General features: G+C 40.8%; 1 protein-coding gene across 1 annotated transcript in view; it reads right to left on the bottom strand.

The window, feature by feature from the left end:
* NOX1 (NADPH oxidase 1) overlaps positions 1-19789 on the bottom strand; it is a 62614-nt gene that overhangs the window by 21651 nt on the left and 21174 nt on the right. Inside the window, exons 5-9 of the mRNA XM_077283415.1 lie at positions 12814-12953; positions 9867-10048; positions 6777-6939; positions 2248-2340; positions 65-300 (exon numbers count right to left, since the gene is read on the bottom strand). Coding sequence (XP_077139530.1) covers positions 65-300; positions 2248-2340; positions 6777-6939; positions 9867-10048; positions 12814-12953 — 814 coding nt within the window. The remainder of the gene's footprint in view (positions 1-64; positions 301-2247; positions 2341-6776; positions 6940-9866; positions 10049-12813; positions 12954-19789) is intronic.

The following is a 19789-nucleotide window of genomic DNA, read 5'->3' as shown; positions in this document are numbered from 1 at the left end:
TTGTTGACTTAACTATGAAGAAAAACAAAACTATCAAATAAAATATTATATAAAACAATTTTACCATGGTGAGTTGTCCGCTTTCTCCTGGAAGACCTTAATGAGACTATCTGTCCAGTCCCCTGCAGATCGAATGTGCACAGAAAACATGTCTTCTTCTGGAGCAGATGTGAGAGTAAAAGGGTGCCACTCCAGCCGGGAGACCAAAGGACAATTAATGAAGATGTATTGACCAACTTCCATCTTGAATCCTCTTTTTTGCATTTGAATTTCAAGGGTTTTTGATGGATGACTTACAGTCTAGAAGAATAAACAATCATATACATAGGCTGGCAATGATATAAAATGGCAGTAATATAGCGGAAAGCTGTCATCATTCTGGAGAAACAGGTAAGCTCTGATATGTATTTTACCAAGATTACTGTAGTGCCCATAGACAGTAAATGTATGAGCAGTCCACACCTTACTCTGCACTGACATTCTAAAATGTCAATGCAGAGTAAGCAGCTTCCCCCAAATTATTTATTACAAGAATAAGGATATATAGACTCATTTAGGTAACACTCTAAATATATGTAGATTTTTTGTCCATAACAATAAAGTATAAATTTACGTGAGATTATCTCAAAGTACATTATTATAATATTCCTTTCTTGGTGGTAATTATTCGGATATCATATATTCCCCAAAATTATGCAGGTGTGTAGGAGGGAAGCCAGCTGTCAGACACAGCCAGACTATCCAGAGAGGACATAGGCATGGTTTACCTTCCCGATCTCTGTATACACCAGCACTTGTGCATACATATTGGGAAGTGCTGACAGTGATTCCTTCTCCTGACCCAGTGATCTTTCACTCTTAATTCCAAGGTAAAATCTGTATTTATTGAAGGCAGATTTTCCAATTGCTGAGACAGGTTCTTGGCAGTTGATGCTAATAAAGTTCTATAGAGAAGAGGAGGAACTAGAGGCAGACACAGACATCCTGCTGCAAGTTCTCCTGAAACAACAGTTGCACTTAGAATTTTTTTTCCGATCACCACAGTTGTCACATACTTAGAAGTAGGAGCAGAGTGATGGTGCTGGATTTGTGAGAATTAAATGGGTGAGTATGTATTAGTTTTTTATTTTAATGTATTCCCCGCCTTTAGAATAAAAATATTTACTAGACCCCTTTAAACTCTATAGGAGTAAAATCAGATTAGCGAATTTTGGTGTCTCTAAACCAGCTCCCTTTTGGAAAAGAGGGTGAAACTCAGAGGAGAAAGGATATGGTTGACCACGCTTGCCAGTTCATCATAATTCACTCCAGAAAAGTGGTGTAAATTACGACAGAATTGTATGCCAGTCCCTGATTGGTTAGTACATTTTTTTGCGGTAGCACACAGCAGTTCGAAGATGCACTAGATTCATTAGGAAGCATACAAATCTCAATGAATACAAATCATCTTACTCCAGCACACACTTCATCAAAACTGGCAAGAAAAACGCCGGTCTCCATCAGTTGGAGACTATCTTTATGCAGAATTGGTGCTCTGGATGACAAACATAGAGCTCAGACTCATATAAAGATATATTAGGAAATGTTTATCTAAAGACAATATAATATTGAAAGTTGGACAAATAATTTCAGATATGAACTTAAGCTTTAGGCGTTGTAAAGGAGCAGGAGGAAAAGTCCAGGATGAAAGGTATGTGTCACTGAGGTGGCTAGCCTCTGTGATGTAAGTCCTGGAACTGAAGGCTCCAGCAACGGTAGGTTTCTGAGAAGGTTTTTATTGGGACTGGATTTCGGGTCCGGGATTTAGGAGTGATCAAAAGAGTCTGGATGGTAAAGGTTGCTTCCATACCTCCAGTCCAAGCTTTTCAGGTCCCACAAAAGGCAGCTTAAGTGTCTCGGGTGTGTGTGACCAGTGGGAAGCTGCAGTATGTTTATTACTGCTGACCAAAATGATGAAGAGTTACTGCCTGGATTACTGCAAAGGTGAGACTGTTGCGAATGGTTTGCCTACCCAGAGAAAGGACTGTTTTCTTCCTGTGTTATTAGTCTAAGCCGAGGAAAGGCAATTTTTCTTTTGTGTAAACTGTGTTAACGGTTTATGATGGACAAATAAACCAAAGACCGTTTTAACACCAAAACCATGTGCCATTGTGTACTGAAACCACTACCAGAAAACTTTTCTAGTGTATAGGAGCTTATAGATATAGAAAGGTTAATAGCAATGTGTGCAAATGCAGTTATACCCACCTTTATAACAACAACTCTCTGCTGTGAGCGAAAAAACCTCATCAACCTTTCAAGTATATATATTATAATTGGGGCTATAATCCATTTCCAGGTCTAGATGAAAAAAAAAGTGTTTTCAAATTGGCATTTTTGTTATTTTACACGTTTTGTGACATCTGAGTGTACAGTGATACATTTTATAAATACAATATGGACAATAGGAGAAAATGGAGTTCCATACACATAAATTAAAATTTTTTATCAATTTTATTACAATTAATACTATACAAAATGTCACAAATTGAAGCATAAACAAAGAGCACAAAAGAACCTAGTAACGAACAAATAGGTCCCAGGCATGTAAAATAGTACTAGCCGTCACAATGGAGTTTGATAATATTTTATAAACACAATTAGTCTCTTATTATAGCCAGTTCAGTTCATATAGTGTAGTACATGTATATCAGGAGAGCAGACTGTCAGTCATTACATGTCTCACCCTGGTAACAGCTCTTTCATTTATAATAATCTCTGGGAGTGGATCCTCAGGGAGATCTATGTCCAGCCCAGAGATCTTAACAGCTCATTTACATAGTAAGAAAAAAGTGGATTTCTCTGGAATAAGGCATCGGATCCCAGATATCAAGGTATCATTTTATTCTACTTCCTATGGCTGGTGTGCCCATTGAGATGGTTTAAGAGGGTTGATCTTACTGACAGATTCCATTTAAGGGTAAGCTATTATCAGAAAAATGTAATATTGTTTAAATAAGGTGTTTATGTTACAGTGTATGCATTTTTTTTTACATTTTTGGCATTTTTTTTACATTTTTGGCATTTTTTTATATAATACATATTTGTACAATTTGTTTTACAAATAAAAAGTAGAAATCTTGTAATTTTCACACAGGCCAGGCCACTGGGTCTTTTTTAGAATATAGCTTCTTATTGTTTAAGGAAACAACACATGCACATAGTCATATTGCTAAGATCTCCACCCAGTCTTTAGAACTGAAAAGTCTAGTGAACATGTGGAAAGGTAATTGTGAAGAGAGCAGCATCACCTGTGACATCACCTATTGTGACTATAGGGGGGCTACCTGCTGTCATTGTGATCCTGCCTCTACTGATAATACAATTCCTGTAAACTCTTCCTAAAAGTACAGGAAGTATAAGTCTAAAAAAGCCCCAGTGGCCACTGTGAAAAACTGATAGATTACTAATTTGTTTTTTTTTAATAAAAATAATAATGTGGCAAAAAAAAAATATATATATATACAGTGGGGCAAAAAAGTATTTAGTCATTCAGCAATAGTGCAAGTTCCACCACTTAAAAAGATGAGAGGCGTCTGTAATTTCCATCATAGGTAGACCTCAACTATGGGAGACAAACTGAGAAAAAAAATTCCAGAAAATCACATTGTCTGTTTTTTTATCATTTTCTTTGCATATTATGGTGGAAAATAAGTATTTGGTCAGAAACAAAATTTCATCTCAATACTTTGTAATATATCCTTTGTTGGCAATGACAGAGGTCAAACGTTTTCTGTAAGTCTTCACAAGGTTGCCACACACTGTTGTTGGTATGTTGGCCCATTCCTCCATGCAGATCTCCTCTAGAGCAGTGATGTTTTTGGCTTTTCGCTTGGCAACACGGACTTTCAACTCCCTCCAAAGGTTTTCTATAGGGTTGAGATCTGGAGACTGGCTAGGCCACTCCAGGACCTTGAAATGCTTCTTACGAAGCCACTCCTTCGTTGCCCTGGCGGTGTGCTTTGGATCATTGTCATGTTGAAAGACCCAGCCACGTTTCATCTTCAATGCCCTTGCTGATGGAAGGAGGTTTGCACTCAAAATCTCACGATACATGGCCCCATTCATTCTTTCATGTACCCGGATCAGTCGTCCTGACCCCTTTGCAGAGAAACAGCCCCAAAGCATGATGTTTCCACCACCATGCTTTACAGTAGGTATGGTGTTTGATGGATGCAACTCAGTATTCTTTTTCCTCCAAACACGACAAGTTGTGTTTCTACCAAACAGTTCCAGTTTGGTTTCATCAGACCATAGGACATTCTCCCAAAACTCCTCTGGATCATCCAAATGCTCTCTAGCAAACTTCAGACGGGCCCGGACATGTACTGGCTTAAGCAGTGGGACACGTCTGGCACTGCAGGATCTGAGTCCATGGTGGCGTAGTGTGTTACTTATGGTAGGCCTTGTTACATTGGTCCCAGCTCTCTGCAGTTCATTCACTAGGTCCCCCCGCGTGGTTCTGGGATTTTTGCTCACCATTCTTGTGATCATTCTGACCCCACGGGGTGGGATTTTGCATGGAGCCCCAGATCGAGGGAGATTATCAGTGGTCTTGAATGTCTTCCATTTTCTAATTATTGCTCCCACTGTTGATTTCTTCACTCCAAGCTGGTTGGCTATTGCAGATTCAGTCTTCCCAGCCTGGTGCAGGGCTACAATTTTGTTTCTGGTGTCCTTTGACAGCTCTTTGGTCTTCACCATAGTGGAGTTTGGAGTCAGACTGTTTGAGGGTGTGCACAAGTGTCTTTTTATACTGATAACAAGTTTAAACAGGTGCCATTACTACAGGTAATGAGTGGAGGAAAGAGGAGACTCTTAAAGAAGAAGTTACAGGTCTGTGAGAGCCAGAAATCTTGATTGTTTGTTTCTGACCAAATACTTATTTTCCACCATAATATGCAAATAAAATGATAACAAAACAGGCAATGTGATTTTCTGGATTTTTTTTTCTCAGTTTGTCTCCCATAGTTGAGGTCTACCTATGATGTAAATTACAGACGCCTCTCATCTTTTTAAGTGGTGGAACTTGCACTATTGCTGAATGACTAAATACTTTTTTGCCCCACTGTATATATATATATATATATATATATATATATATATATATATATATATATATATATAAAATGTATGACATGCAAAAACCTGATTTAAACATAGGTCATTTTTGGATGATAGCCTCTATTTCAAGGGATTGTTGGGGCATATGATATTAATGACCTACCTGCAGATCAGTGGTGGTCTGACACTCCTATACAAGAGAATAGAAGCTTATCTGGTGTTCTCTTAAGCAGCCGCTATACAATGAACTCAGCTGTGATCTAGAGATCTATTCATCTGGCTGCAAGAGCTTATAACTGTTGATCGGTGGTGATGGCGGGAGTTGCACCCCCACCAATCTGAAATTCATGACCTACTACTTAAAATAAACTACATAAGGGTATGGATGTACCCACCTGGTGGCCAAGGGCTTGGGGCAAAAGGAATAATGGTGTCATATAGTACTGCCATACACTGTTGTGCAACATGTAGGAAAGACTAAGTGCAACACGAAGGGATAAGAGGAAGGGGGCAACACTAGGAAAGCAGGGAGTGGAGACCCCTAGACTGATCTAATGTTACTTTGTCTTTCCTAAGAGACCCTAATTAGCCTCCGCACCTATCGCCGAGCAGGATACATAATCCGTGCCAGACCCTAGCAGTAAGCCCTGCTTAGGGAAGGAAGGGGTGAACGCTGGTCGAACACCACTAACACTAAAGACAGCTAGGATAAACAAAATAAGGGAGACACTTAACTTGGCTAGACTCAGAGAGAAACACCGACACCCTCCAAACTCCAAAGAGGATGCTAGCCTACTGCCACAGCTCCCATCCTCAACAGGGTAGTGCAAATAGAAAATATCACCTACAACTCTCAACAGGAAGTTGGGAGTTATAAACACCCAGATCCAGGTGAGACCATTAGAGCAAGGGGAGGTGGCCACTGGGTCCTAGCATCAGAAGGACCAGGCAAAAGTCTGCAAAGCAAACTGCTGAGACCTTCTGCAGACATACCGTGCAATGGTCTGCAGCCTCTGACATATTCATGACATACTCTTATCAATAGCCTGTAACAAATAATTTCAATCTATAGACCCTCCCAACATCACAGAGGAGATGGGAGGTCAGATGCATAATAAGATGACACCGGCGGCACACGCTGCTACTGGAGAGATCATGGGAGATTTTAATGGCCTAGATATTGAATGGGGTCATGATTCTGGAAGACCCGACAAGAGATTGTACTCTGTTAGCTCTAGTCATTTCTGACTATGCAGAGCTTGCTGGAGACATCACTCCTTAACTCCATAAAGGGGTTGTCCAGGCTTGGGGTAGAAGTCTGCAGCCACTCAATCCTCACAGTGTGAAGTGTTTACTGTTAGGATTCTACAGTGTCGGCCCTCGGTGGTCATGTGACTGCATGTTATTTCCATACTCTTAGTCACAGACCGACTAGAGGTGTCTGGCCTCACTCAATATACTAGCAGTGCCGGGGTACTTACCAGGCTCTTTGTTGTAGTTTTGATAAAGTACTATTTTATCTGCAGCAGATAACTAAATTATCCAAAGTTTTAATTCATATCCATAAAAAATGTATTTATATAATATTCCTTATTATGCAGATATTATAAAACATTTATTATTAACATTGCAAAAAAAAAAGACAAATTGAGAAATGTAACAAGTTAGCTTACCGCGGGATCATTTCCTTGGAAACTGGGCATGTAACAGTCATTATGATCATGATCATCATCATCGTCTCCACTTTTTTTTTTCTTCCAAATCGAGTATTTGTCATAACAACTTTCATAACTGTTGCTTTCTAGGCTGCCAGAGGTCTGGCCTCTGACTAAGCGACTGCAAATGTTAGGGACAGAGGACAAAGTAATCAATATTACTAAAGTGTATGTCCATTCTACGAACACCAAGATACTGCTAAAAAGGATGTACTTACTCCAAAATATCAAATATGCAAAAAGGAGGTCACAGTAACAACAAATATGACATGTGGAATTAAGTTGGAGGATAATGGACAATCATTAAGAGACGTAACGGGCTATGGGATACAACAAGGAGTCGGGAATCTAGAACAACCAAGGTCTCCAAGATTAAATAATACTGCCAAAGGTGAGCAAGTATACCTGGACACAATATAAGATCACAAGTCCCAAAAAAAGTTGGCACCCTGTAAAATGTAAAGAAAACAAGAACGTGATGAAATTGATGGCAGCGACACATCTCAGAAAAGTTGTGCTCAGGCCGTGACCACCAATGTGTAGCATCTCCTCTACTTTTAGCAACAGTCTAGAAACGTTTGGAAAGTGAGGAGACAATTGCTGGAGTTTTGGGAGAGTAATGTTGTCCCATTCTTGTCTTATCTAGGATTTTCACTGATCCACAGTCTGGGGTCATCTTTGCTGGATTTTGTTCTATAGGTGAAGGGACTGGGCTACAGGCGGCTGGATCATCACCCGAACTCTTGTTCTGCACAGCCATGCTGTTGTGATGGAGGCAGTATGTGGTTTATGTTGCATGCACACCACTCAGTATATGAGGGCGATACAAAGGAAACATGAGTTCTTTTTTTTTTTTGAATCCTAATTTTAATTCTTCATAGTAGAGAAGAGGTAACGGTTTACAGGCACACAGCTATGACACAGTTCTGAGCTGAAGTTGATCACGGGTTTTGTTCAAGCTTCCTTTCGCTATACAGATTCACTTCTCTTCATGTAATGCTTCATCAACATATATGAAAGTGTCTTCACAGATAACTTCTGTTCACACACAATGTCTTAACCAGCGCAGAACTGTACTTTGCTAATGCAGTGAGGTGTGGGGAGGGGGATGAGTCCGGTGCTGTAGCTTTCTCACTTCTATCTTGAGGTAATAAAAATGCTTCTGGCTGTCCTGACTGCTTCTATGATTACAGCAATCACTTCTTAGGAAGAACTGGTCTATACAGCTTGTCTGATATCAGTCTGACAGGAGAATCTCTAGCAAACACCTTACTTTTGGATGTCCAGGGCGCAATAACAACTTTCCCAATATCCCCTGGGGCTGAGCTAACCACTCCCTGTCTGCTATAACCATTTTAACCCATATAGTTGCTGGATGATCCTAAATCAACAGTGCAGCTTCTGTCACATTTACCATTTTGTTGCTGAAATTTGCAAGGCCTTCCCTGAAAATGACAATGTCTGTATGGGAAAAGGTGATGTTCTAAAACAACTAAGAGCAGGAGGAGTAAATGGCATATTAATCTGGTAAAAAGCGATCTTTATTGAGTGTCCATTAAAAACAGGATCCAAAGTGGGTAATTTTAAAACCTGACATTGTGCATAGGAGCACCTTCAATCATTTTAAAACCTGACAAGTTTCTGGAGCATAGGAGCATCCTTAATCTTAAGATCATATTACTAAGGGAGCTCCTATGCACCAGAAACTTGACAGTTTTAAAATCTCCACTTTGGATCCCGTTTTTAATGGACTATCGATTACCTGATGTTTTACTAGATGGATGTGCTGTATACTCCTCCTGCTCTTCGTTCCTTCTCGGCTGTGCTCTATCAGCTGGATCCAGGCACTCCCCGAAGAATCATAAGTGCATTTATTCTATGGATGTGGTGACCTCCTAGCCAACCCCTTTGTCCGACGTTCTAAAACCTTTATATAATTCTCAGCATTGATAGCGCCTTTCATGATGTGTGCGCTGCCCATGCCATATACACTAATTCTGCTCCGTACCATCAGAGATGCCGGGCCTGTGCACCGATAACAAGCTGGATGGTCCCTTTCCTCTTGAGGCTGATTCATCTGACCAGAGAACAGTTTTGCATTTTAAGTGAATTTGGCCCAGAGAAGACGGCAGCGATTCCGAATTGTGTTGATAATTGGCTTTTTATTTTCATGATGGAGCGTTAACTTGCATTTGTGTATTACATGGCAAACAGTGATCATAGTCAATGATTTCTGGAAGTATTTCTGAGCCCATGCAGTGATTTCCAAGACCGAATCATGCCTGTTCTTAATAGAGTGCCTCCTGAGGGCCCATAGATCACGAGCATCCAATATTGACTGTCGACCTTATCTAGAGTGCATTTGAATTTCTCCAGAATCTCCTAATCTTTTGATGATATTATACTGTAAAGAATTGGATATTCAAAGTCTTTGCAACTGTATGTTAAGGAACATTTTTCTGAAATTGTTTCACAATTATTAGACGCAGTTGTTCACAGATTGGAGATCACTGACCTTCTTTGCTTCTGAGAGAATCTGCCTCTCTAGCATGCTCTTTTTTACACAGTCATGTAACTTAGTTGACAGATGACCCTCCAGTTGTTTTTCATTATTAACACTTACTTTTCCAGCCTTTGTTAACCCTGTCTCCACTATTTTGAAATGTGTTGCTGCCATCAGTTTCCAATTAAATGGGAAAATGTCTAGCTTTCACCTTCTGATCTGTGTTCTGTTGGGAATAAAATATGGCTATAAGAGATTTCCAGATCATTGATTCTTGTTTTTTTTTTTTTTTTACATTTTACACAGAATTCCAACTTTTTGGGAATTGGGATAGTAGGAAAGATTTTCTTTTAAGCAACTATGTGATAAATCTGAGCGATGGGTAAAATATATGCAATAATAAAGATGGCTTCAGAGGGGGATAATGCGTTTGGCTTATTCATGAAGATGGAGAGAAAAATATTATTGCATGTTGTCATAATGCAAATGTCATCCCAAAGAAAAGCTTATTTGAGAAATATGCTGACTACTAAAAGCTAACTCACCCAGCGCCATGAATCAGGAGGCCAGCGAAGAAGATAATAAATAGGTGGTGGGTGTACCAGAAAACCTCAAAATAGCACCGGCGGATAAACTCTGTAGATGACGTGATCATTAGTATCAGTGCCAGTGTGATCACCACACCTGTTACACCAGCAATGGTGGTGAAGCAAAAATAAGATTGTGTCTGCGAAGGAAAGAGATAAGAAATATTTATTGCAGCTTCAACATGTAAAATACTTGGAAGAATCCCAAGACTTTGCTATGACTGGCACTGCCACAGTGAAATAGGATTCAAAACCATTATTGCCCCTGGGTGTGTAGCGTTTGTAAGGCAGATCTTGCACGGTTTAACTTCTATCAAGGCATGATGTACTATTTTTTTCTGGAAAATGTCAAAAACCTTTTCCGGAAACCCATTTGCATCATGGTTAAACCCATTTGCGTCACTGTCAAAGACAATTGCTTCAAGGTCAAACCCAATCACGTCACGGTCAAACCCAATTGCATCATGGTAAAGTGTAATCGTGCCATGGTGAATCCCAATCTCATCATGGTCAAACCCAATTGCATCATGGTTAAACCCAATCATGTCATGGTCAAACCCAATTGCATCATGGTCAAACCCAATTGCATCATGGTCAAACCCAATCACGTCATGGTCAAACCCAATTGCATCATGGTCAAACCCAATTGCATCATGGTCAAACCCAATCACGTCATGGTTAAACCAGTAGCATCATGGTCAAACCCAATTGCATCATAGTAAAACCCAATTGTGCCATGGTCAAATCCAGTTGCACTCAGGACCGTAGCTTTCAGGTGCATGTAATTCTATGCAGCTGAATGCTCCGGTCCGAACCTCTGGCGGCAGTGCCGGGTATTGAGGCGAGAGACTCGTGTGAGCACTCACAAGTGTGAACCTAGTCATGGTCAAACCCAATTGCATCATGGTCAAACCCAATTGCATCATGGTCAAACCCAATTGTGTCATGGTCAAACCCAATTGTGTCATGGTCAAACCCAATAACGCCATGGTCAAACCCAATTGGGTCATGTCAAACCCAATTGCCTCATGGTCAAACCCAATTGCATCATGGTCAAACCCAATTGTGTCATGGTCAAACCCAATAATGCCATGGTCAAACCCAATTGCATCATGGTCAATTGGGTGGCTAAGAATGTGTTTTTGTGTCCTTCCTTTGATGGATACGTCCAATTCATGAATTCTATATTTCTGGAAAAGAAAAACAGATTTCCTAACCCATATGTGAATGTAGCTCTATGAAGAACCCGAGTTCACTTTTTTCATATATTGCCGGGAATTATGATTCCTAAATTGTCACTATACCACTTTTAGGCTCCTGCATTATCTAATGAGAATGTTAAAACTGCTGGCGTTATATGATGATTGTCCTTTGCATAGTGGAGCCTCTGACCCAAAGAGTCATGTCAGGGACAGTGGGGTGATGTGTCCCTTCCAGATAGCGACTAGCAGGACACCTTGGACGAGAGTCCTCACCTCTGTAAATATTCAGCTGCAGACTGGATGTGTCCTACAGCACTCATTACATGTGACATCTACACGCCCGTCTTCATGAGCGGGCGTGCTGGAGGAAGGTGCTGTGAATCCATTAAGAGACCCTTGGTGCATCTTCTCAGTGGTGCCAGAGATGCTACTCCACACAGGTACCACAGTTACATTTTTGGTGGCACATTTTTGGTGCTTTTAGTTAGTGGAGGGTGTCCTGGGTGGCTTCTAAGGCTTCTAGCAGTCTTCTGATTGTTGGGGGTCCAGTTGTGGTTCTATCACTTGTCATTGTCGGGATTTGATCTGGTTCGTACAAGGGGATCAGGTGTTACACAGCGGCCATCAATCAATGGATGACCACATACAGAAAGAATGAGACTGGCTCAGGACGGGGAGTCCCAACTCTAGGCCAAGAGAACAAGGTCTAGTTTGTGGTTGTACTACCGGTTATACTTGTGTTTTTCTTCTCCTAGTTTCATGTAAAACAGTATTGTAATAGTTGGTATGAAAATCTGTTTTTGCAGCTTTTATTGCCACATTTGTCCTGTCAATTACAGAACTCCTCTTATTTCCTTTTTGTGATTAATACACCCACACCGTGTAAAATACCTAATTGTGTAACTGATGAATAGTCCTTGGGACACAGTCTTGGCTTCGCTGTCAAATAATAATAATAACAACCTTAAGGCGAATCTGTCACCAGATTTTTGCCACCTAATCTGAGAGCAGCATTATGTGCAGCAGAGACCCTTATTCCAGTGATGTGTCTCTTACTGGGCTGCTTGCTGTAGTTTTGATAAAACCACTGTTTTATCAGCAGGAGATTATCACTAGAGGACTAGTGAACATTCTGCCATGTAGTCCAACCACGCCCCCACTACTGATTGGCTGCTTTCAGCCTATATCTAGTGTACACAGAAAGCAGCCAATCAGTGATGTGGGTGGAGTTATACAGAGCTCAGCATTTGGAGAACTGCTAGATCTGCAGCAGATAAAACAGGGATTTTATCAAAATGACAGCAAGCAGCCCAGTAAGTGACACATCTTTGGAATCAGGGTCTCTGCTCCTACATTATACTGCTCTCAGATAGAGGAGCAAAAAACCTGGTGACAGATTCCCTTTAATAGAGCTGTCCATGATTCAAAAAACATGGCTGCTAGTTTTTAAATAAAACAGCGTCCAACTACTGTTCAGCTAGTGTGCGGTACTTTAGGTTAACGCCATTCATTTCATTGGAGCGGAGTTATAATGCCGGACACAATTCAATGGACAATTGTTTTGCTCTTTTGAAAGAACATGGCGGCAACTGGAGTATGTAGTGTGCCCCATATATCTCAGGTGTCCACGAAACCAACAGAAGACTCAAAATAATAAAGAAAACGGCTTTCACTTTGAATATAATAATGTCACGATGGCTTACCTCACTCTTGGATCTTATTGGGTTGACCCAATCTCCATCGTCACCCGTGCTTGATAAGATTCCTTTCAGAGTGTTATTGGCGGACTGGGTGCCATCATAAAATCTTTCAACATTAAATAAGTGTGCAATGGTGTGGACGGCTGAAAGAGACGAGATGCAATGTATCACATCAAACTCCACCAGGTGAATTACTGCAGGAAGCCTGGAGAAGCTCAGGGACCGGTCTGGCCCCCATTGCTGCACTCCTGACGGTTCTACAGCACTTTGTGAGCAGCAGTAATATTTTTACTGCTCCTATCGGATTATCTATACCATAGGTTTGGTAACAATAGTTTCTAATTCTTATTATAAAACCCGTTACCTGGCTGCAGGGAAAGTTTTCTACTCAAATTTGCAATCTCTCACAAGATTTTGCAGTACAAACTGCATATTAAATGTATTATTTTTATATTATATTCATATTATTTTTTCTTAATATTATATTGTATTATTCTGCATTAATTTTATATGTTTTTATGTTATTTTTTTACATTAAATTATTTATATTAATATTATACTGTATTAATTTTTATTATTTTTATATTATATGTATTTTATTTTTTACATTATATTATTTTTATTAATATTATATTATACTGTATTTATTTTATATTATATTTATATTATTTTTTATATTTTTTTACATTTATTATTTTTTAACAATATATTATGTTATACTGTATTCATTTAATTTTAGTTTTATATTATATTTATTTCATTTTTTAAATTTTATTATTTGTATTAATATTATATTATACTGTATTAATTTTATGTTATATTTAGATTAGTTTATATATTTTTATATTGTATTATTTTTATTAATGTTATGTTACATTATACTGCATTACTTGTATATTAGATTTATATTATTTTTAAATATTTTTAGATTATACTAATTTTATTTATAGTATATTATTATATACTGTATTAATTTTATATTATTTTTACATTATGTTTATGTTATTTTGTTTTCTACATTATATTAATTTTATTAATATTGTATTATTCCGTGTTAATTTTATATTATCTCAAAATGGTTCCACCTTCCTGTTAAACTGGACAGCTCTGTTCATTTTCATTTGCAAACTTAAAAAAAAAACCACTCACATTCTAAAGCTGCTTTGACACATGTTTTCAAAGTAAGTACATCAGCCTCGTCAGGTCTAAAATATTTATTTAATATAGTGTGAAGTTTTTTTGTGAAATCTGGTGACAGATCCAGATTACAATAAACTTTACAGAAATTGTTAGCCCCAACGAGAAACAAGTCAATTCATAAAACATCTCTTTCACCTTAGACAAACTACATAATGCCAGAGATGTCCTTGGAGAGCTCAGCGTCATCTATTTGTCTGTTTATGCCATCACAGGGATATATATATAGAGAGAGACTTATCCTTCTCAGCCAAAGGGGACAATAACGTTTGCACATGTAGATCAAAACAAATTACCATCTATATCTCAAGACTGGATGGAGGAGCCAGAATCTGAGAAATCTACAACCAGTGAGCTGCTAATCAGAGGAGGGGGCGGAGTTGGGCAAGATTTCACAGGGGAACTAGTCAGTGCAGTGATAATCTCCTGCTGATAAAACACTCATTATTTTGAAACAACAGCACACAGCCTAATAAGCGACACATTGCTGAAATCAGTGTCTCAGCCCCTATCGCATGCTGCCCTCAGATTATGTAACAAAAACTCGCTGACCGATTCCTTTTAAGTACTTCCAAAACTAATCAAGGACCAAACACAGCGCAGTAATTTTTTAAAAGGGTTATATGGGCAAAAGTTGTTTGTGTAAAAATTACAAAATAAACTATAGTCACTTGCTGTCAGCCTCCTTGATCCGGCACAGTCTGCTCCTTTCTCTACTTCGACAGCAGAAGCAATCAAGGCACCGATAAACCAGCCAAACACTGGTGCGGCTTCTCATAGGCAATAAGGTAAGGTGATTTGTGCAGCATTTCAGTAGATGTTATTTGATGACGTGCAGTTCAAGTTTCCTGACCGCTGCAGTCTATCACAAGTCGCAGTAGCCCTGTGGTTGGTTGAATGGTTCAGTCTTCGGTTCTGGTGGCAGCGCAGTCCACAGAGGGTGACAACAGGTAAGTATGATTTATTTTATTATCTGGGCAGAATCCAACCTCCAGGTAATAAGAACCTTTAGCATGGACAATCCCTTTACTGAACCTTAAAGTTTATGTAGCGCCCCCACTGCCGCAGGGCCGAGGGGTACCCGGTACCGGGCCTCTGAGTCTCTGCTCTGGGGTTGTCACGGTGGCTAGACCCGGTCCGTGACCCTGCTGAGGGGCGTACAGTAATAGATGTGGATGATGGTGGTGGTGCGGTGCAGTAAATAACGAGGACACCAGGTTGCAGTCTCTTTACCTCTTTACTGAAGGTCTCAAAGTCCTCAATCCGGAATACGGTTAACCGGGCTGCGCAAGTCCGGCCGGTCCGATGGCACCTCCAGAGTTCCCTTTGCAGGTGGAAATCTGTGCCTTCCTGCTAGCGCTATGTGTTGTGGTCCTCCCCTGCTGTGCTTACGGGATAGTCCCCACAACTGTTGTGTCTGTTTCTCGTGTTCCCTCACAACTCGATTAGATGATCTTCTGCTAATCTTCCGTCCCTCCCAGGTGTTATGGTTGGGACGCACCCGTATGACGGGTAGGCTCGGAGCTCTTCCGGGACCCTAGAGTCGCCCCTCTCCACAGGTTGCACCCTATGTCTGCGTAGGTGATTTAAGTGAGACAGCCCGCCTGTGACTGACTGTCCTGACGTTGGTTTGAAGTATGGCTTAGAGCTCTGTACCTCCTCGGCGTTCCGGCCGCCGGTTGTTTACGCCTCAGTAGGATGTTGCCTCGATCTTACAGCACGACTCCTACTGGTATTCTCCTTCTTGCTTTGATCTCGTTTCTCACTCAGCACAATAAATCTTGCTTCTTGTCCTTTCTTAGGGCACCGCCGCTATGAAGTGCAGGCGCGGTCCCGTAGCTTTCTCTCTGTTTGCCAGGCCTCTGTCAGGATCCCACCCCTGACAGGGACCCTACCGAATCTTCCCCTGCAACACCCTCTGCCACAAGGTGTTGCCTGGTTCCAACCCAGTCAGCGTTCTCTCTAACTTCCTGCCTGACCCCCAGTTTTACCAGTATGTGAGGAGTGGCCTAATGAATAGTACCCTTAGCTCCCCCTGGAGGCCCGACTGTGAAATGTATTGGTGTATGTGATACCTGGTCAGATGAACTCCTTCAGTGCCATCAGACGTACCATAGCCCCCCCTTAGCGGCAGAGCCACAGTACTGCAACGACCAGGACTCTGGGGCGCTGCACTTACATGATTACGTATCACCTCCAACCTATTTTGACGTATATAGTAAATATGGACCAAGTTAGATCTGTGCAGTGGAGAGAGAGACACAAGACATTCAGAACCTTTCACTGGTGTCATGGGCGAAGTCCAACACAACTCTTATTTGTCTTCTTTTTTTTTTTAACGGTATTCAGCTCGATCTGGAGCCATGGCGACTTGATGGATGATCGATCTTAGAAAGCCTTGGGCAAGCCTAGATAGGTCCACCAGGGTCTTCTCCACCGTTATCTTGATAGAATCAAGCCTTCAGGCTGCCGGTCTTCCTCTTCGCCTTGTTCCTTCTATTCTTCCGACTATGATGTCCTTCTCCAGTGATTGCTCTCTTCGTATGATGTGTCCAAAGCAGACAAGTGGTAGCTTGGTGATCCTTGCTTCAAGTGACATGTCTGGCTTGATTTGTTGCAAAATTGATTAGTATGTTCTTCTTGCTATCCATGGTATTGATAACATCCTTCTCCAGCACATTTCAAAGGCATCAATTCTTCTTCTGTCTTGTTTCTCTATTTTCCAGGCTTCACATCCGTATGTTAATACAGAAAAGACCAGACTATGTTGGAGCCATGTACTCGCTAGTGAAATGTTCCTCAACTTGAAAACCTTGTCCTGTTCCTTCATTGTTGATTTGCCCATAGCTGTTCTATTGACTTCTGGTGTTGTCCCTGCATCTTGAGTGATCATTCATCTGAGTAGTTTGAAGTCCATTTCAGCTGCCAGTTCATCACCGTTCATCTAAAATGTCTCCCAGTCATACCTGGCAAGAGTCAATATCTTTGTGTTTAGTAGCAGTCCCATGTTCAAGATTTCCATCTTGACACTCCATAATTAGTGATGGGCGAACCCCCCGATGTTCGGGATCGGCGGTTTCGCCCAAGTTTTTTGTAAAGCTTGAGTTCGGGGCCGAACATGACACGAACTTGCGTTCGAACCCCGAACTCGGACTTTACATATATGGGATGGGATGGGGTGGGGAAGGATGTTAAAAAAAAGCAAAAAAATTAATAATAAACATTAGAATTATACTTACCTGTCCAGCGACGAGTCCTCCAGTCCCGGAGGATGCGTCGCTGGACAGGTAAGTATACTTCTAATGTTTATTATTAATGTTCTGCTTTTTTTTTCAGCCCGAACTGGACCCGTGTTCGGGACCGTGTGGTACATTCCCGAACTTCACAGTTCGGGTTTGCCCATCCCTATCCATAATAAGTCCTTCATTCCACCTACTCTTGTTGCTATCAATGTTGTATCGTCTGTGTATTTAAGATTGTTGATGATTCATCCACCAATTGTGATTCCTTCTTCTATTTCGGCAAGTGCAAATAGCTTCTCCATATTTGTGTTCTATCAATAATGCCAACCACATCCAGATAGCTACACATTGGTCTCATCTATAACCAATATACCTAGGGGTGGACATAACATTGATGCAACCTGTGTGGCTGTGCGGGGCCTAAGAGATAAGGGCCACTATCACCTCCAAAGCAGGTGGAATTGTGTATTACGAGAAGCTAAGGGCCCTTATATTGATCTTCCATGGGGGCCTCTTCTATAGTGTCTATTCCTGAATATACCGCACCTATCTACAAAGCATGAACACAAGCAACACTTAAAGATACACTATAAAATATAATACTTATTGAAAGTGTATAACAAATCCCTTCAAAAACATAAAAATAACAAATAAATGAACCTACACCCTAAAAAGAGGTGGATTGTATGGTACCTACTGCTATAGAAAATATCAACAGTATGTAAAATGTGACTCTTCGAAGAGTCGGGCCTGAAAAAAAGATACAAGGATCACGGGAAAGACAGAATAAAGAATAGGGCGCAGTGAGAATGACCCGAAAATAAATAATGTAGGAAAATATAAATAGAAAAATGAAAATAAAATATGCAGTTAATGTAAAGACATGAATGATAATACGACAGTAATTCATAAAAATCATCGATTCATAATACAGGATCAAATTACAACAAAAATCACCAAATCGCTATCATTTTTGGATATATCACCTTTCTTTATAATGCAACAATCGTTCATACTGTCACCATAAAAAAGTCACTATCGTGTAAACTTCCTAAGAATAAAGGACTGAGAAGTATTATGTGTAATGGTGGTACAAGTAGTGTTATTGTATCCAGCACAAGGGAAGGCGCTGAGAGAAGGTTGTGAGGTGAGAGGTGTGTGGAATGTGGATGTGAGAGCGTGGAAGAATGCAAAATATTCACCCAAATGTGCACAGGAATGACATGAAAAGGAGGCACAATGACAATGTGTGGGGGTGAACATGCCAGTGACAAGAGAACGCCAAAAATGAAAGAGGTTAAAGGTGGTGGCACAAGAATAAAAGAAACGTGGAAAGGAAGTAATGGGACGGGGTTATCGAAATCCTGGTGGATATGCGACAATCACCATAGCGGAAGTAGAATACCTGGTTAATATTGCTGAGCGTAAATGGCCCGATCTTGCACTGGTTAACGAGTAGTAATAAGTAAATATACATGCAGCGCCCCAGAGTCCTGGTCGTTGCAGTATTGTCGCTCCGCAACTAAGGGGAGTGATGTTACGTCTGATGGCACTAAAGGAGTTCACCTGACCAGGTATCACAGTCACACATTACACTTCACACTCCGGCCACCAGGGGGAGCAAAAGGTTCTATGTATTAGGCCACTCCTCACACTCTGGTAAAACTGGGGGTTGGATAGGAAGTTAGAGAGAAGCTGACTGGGTTTTGCCCAGGTAACATCTAGTGAGAGGAGAGGTTGCTTGGAAAGACACAGGGAGGTCCCTGTCAGGGGTGGGATCCTGACAGAGGCCTAGCACAGGACAGATCGTTACGGAGCCGTGCCTGCACCTCATTGCGGCGGCATCTTAAGAAAGGACACGAAGCGAAGTATATTGTGGAGAAGTGAGAAACGAGATCACAGCACAAAGGCAATAGAACCAGAAGGAGTTGTGCCCCGAGATCTGCTTTTGGGTTCCCTCCGGTGGTGGTAGGTGGTAATGCAGTTGTCCCTGAGTTGCAGTCCTGGTCAGGTGTTTCTGCTGATTGCAGTTCTGACTGGGGTATTTAGGTGTGCAGGATTCATTAGTCCTTGCCAGTTGTCAATTGTTGTTGGGAGGTGTTGGACCTCTGCCTGGTTCCTCCTGCCTTTCTGCCAAATCAGCAAAGATAAGTGTCTGGTTTTGTTTCTGTGGCACACATGCTGTGTGCTTCATGATTCAGTGCTATTCTTTTGTGTTTTCTTGTCCAGCTTAGATTGTGTCAGTATTTTCTCAGTCTTGTTGGATTCTCTGGGGTTGCAGATATTCATTCCACGTCTTTAGTTAGATTGTGGAATTTTTTGTATTATCTGCTGTGGATATTTTTTGAAGGGTTTTAATACTGACCACCTAGTATTCTGTCCTATCCTTTCCTATTTAGCTAGAGTGGTCTCTTGCTAAATCTTGTTTTCTGCCTGCGTGTGTCTTTTCTTCTCCTACTCACAGTCAATATTCGTTGGGGCTGCCTATCCTTTGGGGTTCTGCTCTGAGGCAAGGTAGTATTCCTATTTCCATCTATAGG

Source organism: Ranitomeya variabilis, chromosome 2, assembly GCF_051348905.1.
Source record: "Ranitomeya variabilis isolate aRanVar5 chromosome 2, aRanVar5.hap1, whole genome shotgun sequence".
NCBI lineage: Eukaryota > Metazoa > Chordata > Amphibia > Anura > Dendrobatidae > Ranitomeya > Ranitomeya variabilis.
This window is presented reverse-complemented; position numbering and strand designations above follow the sequence as displayed.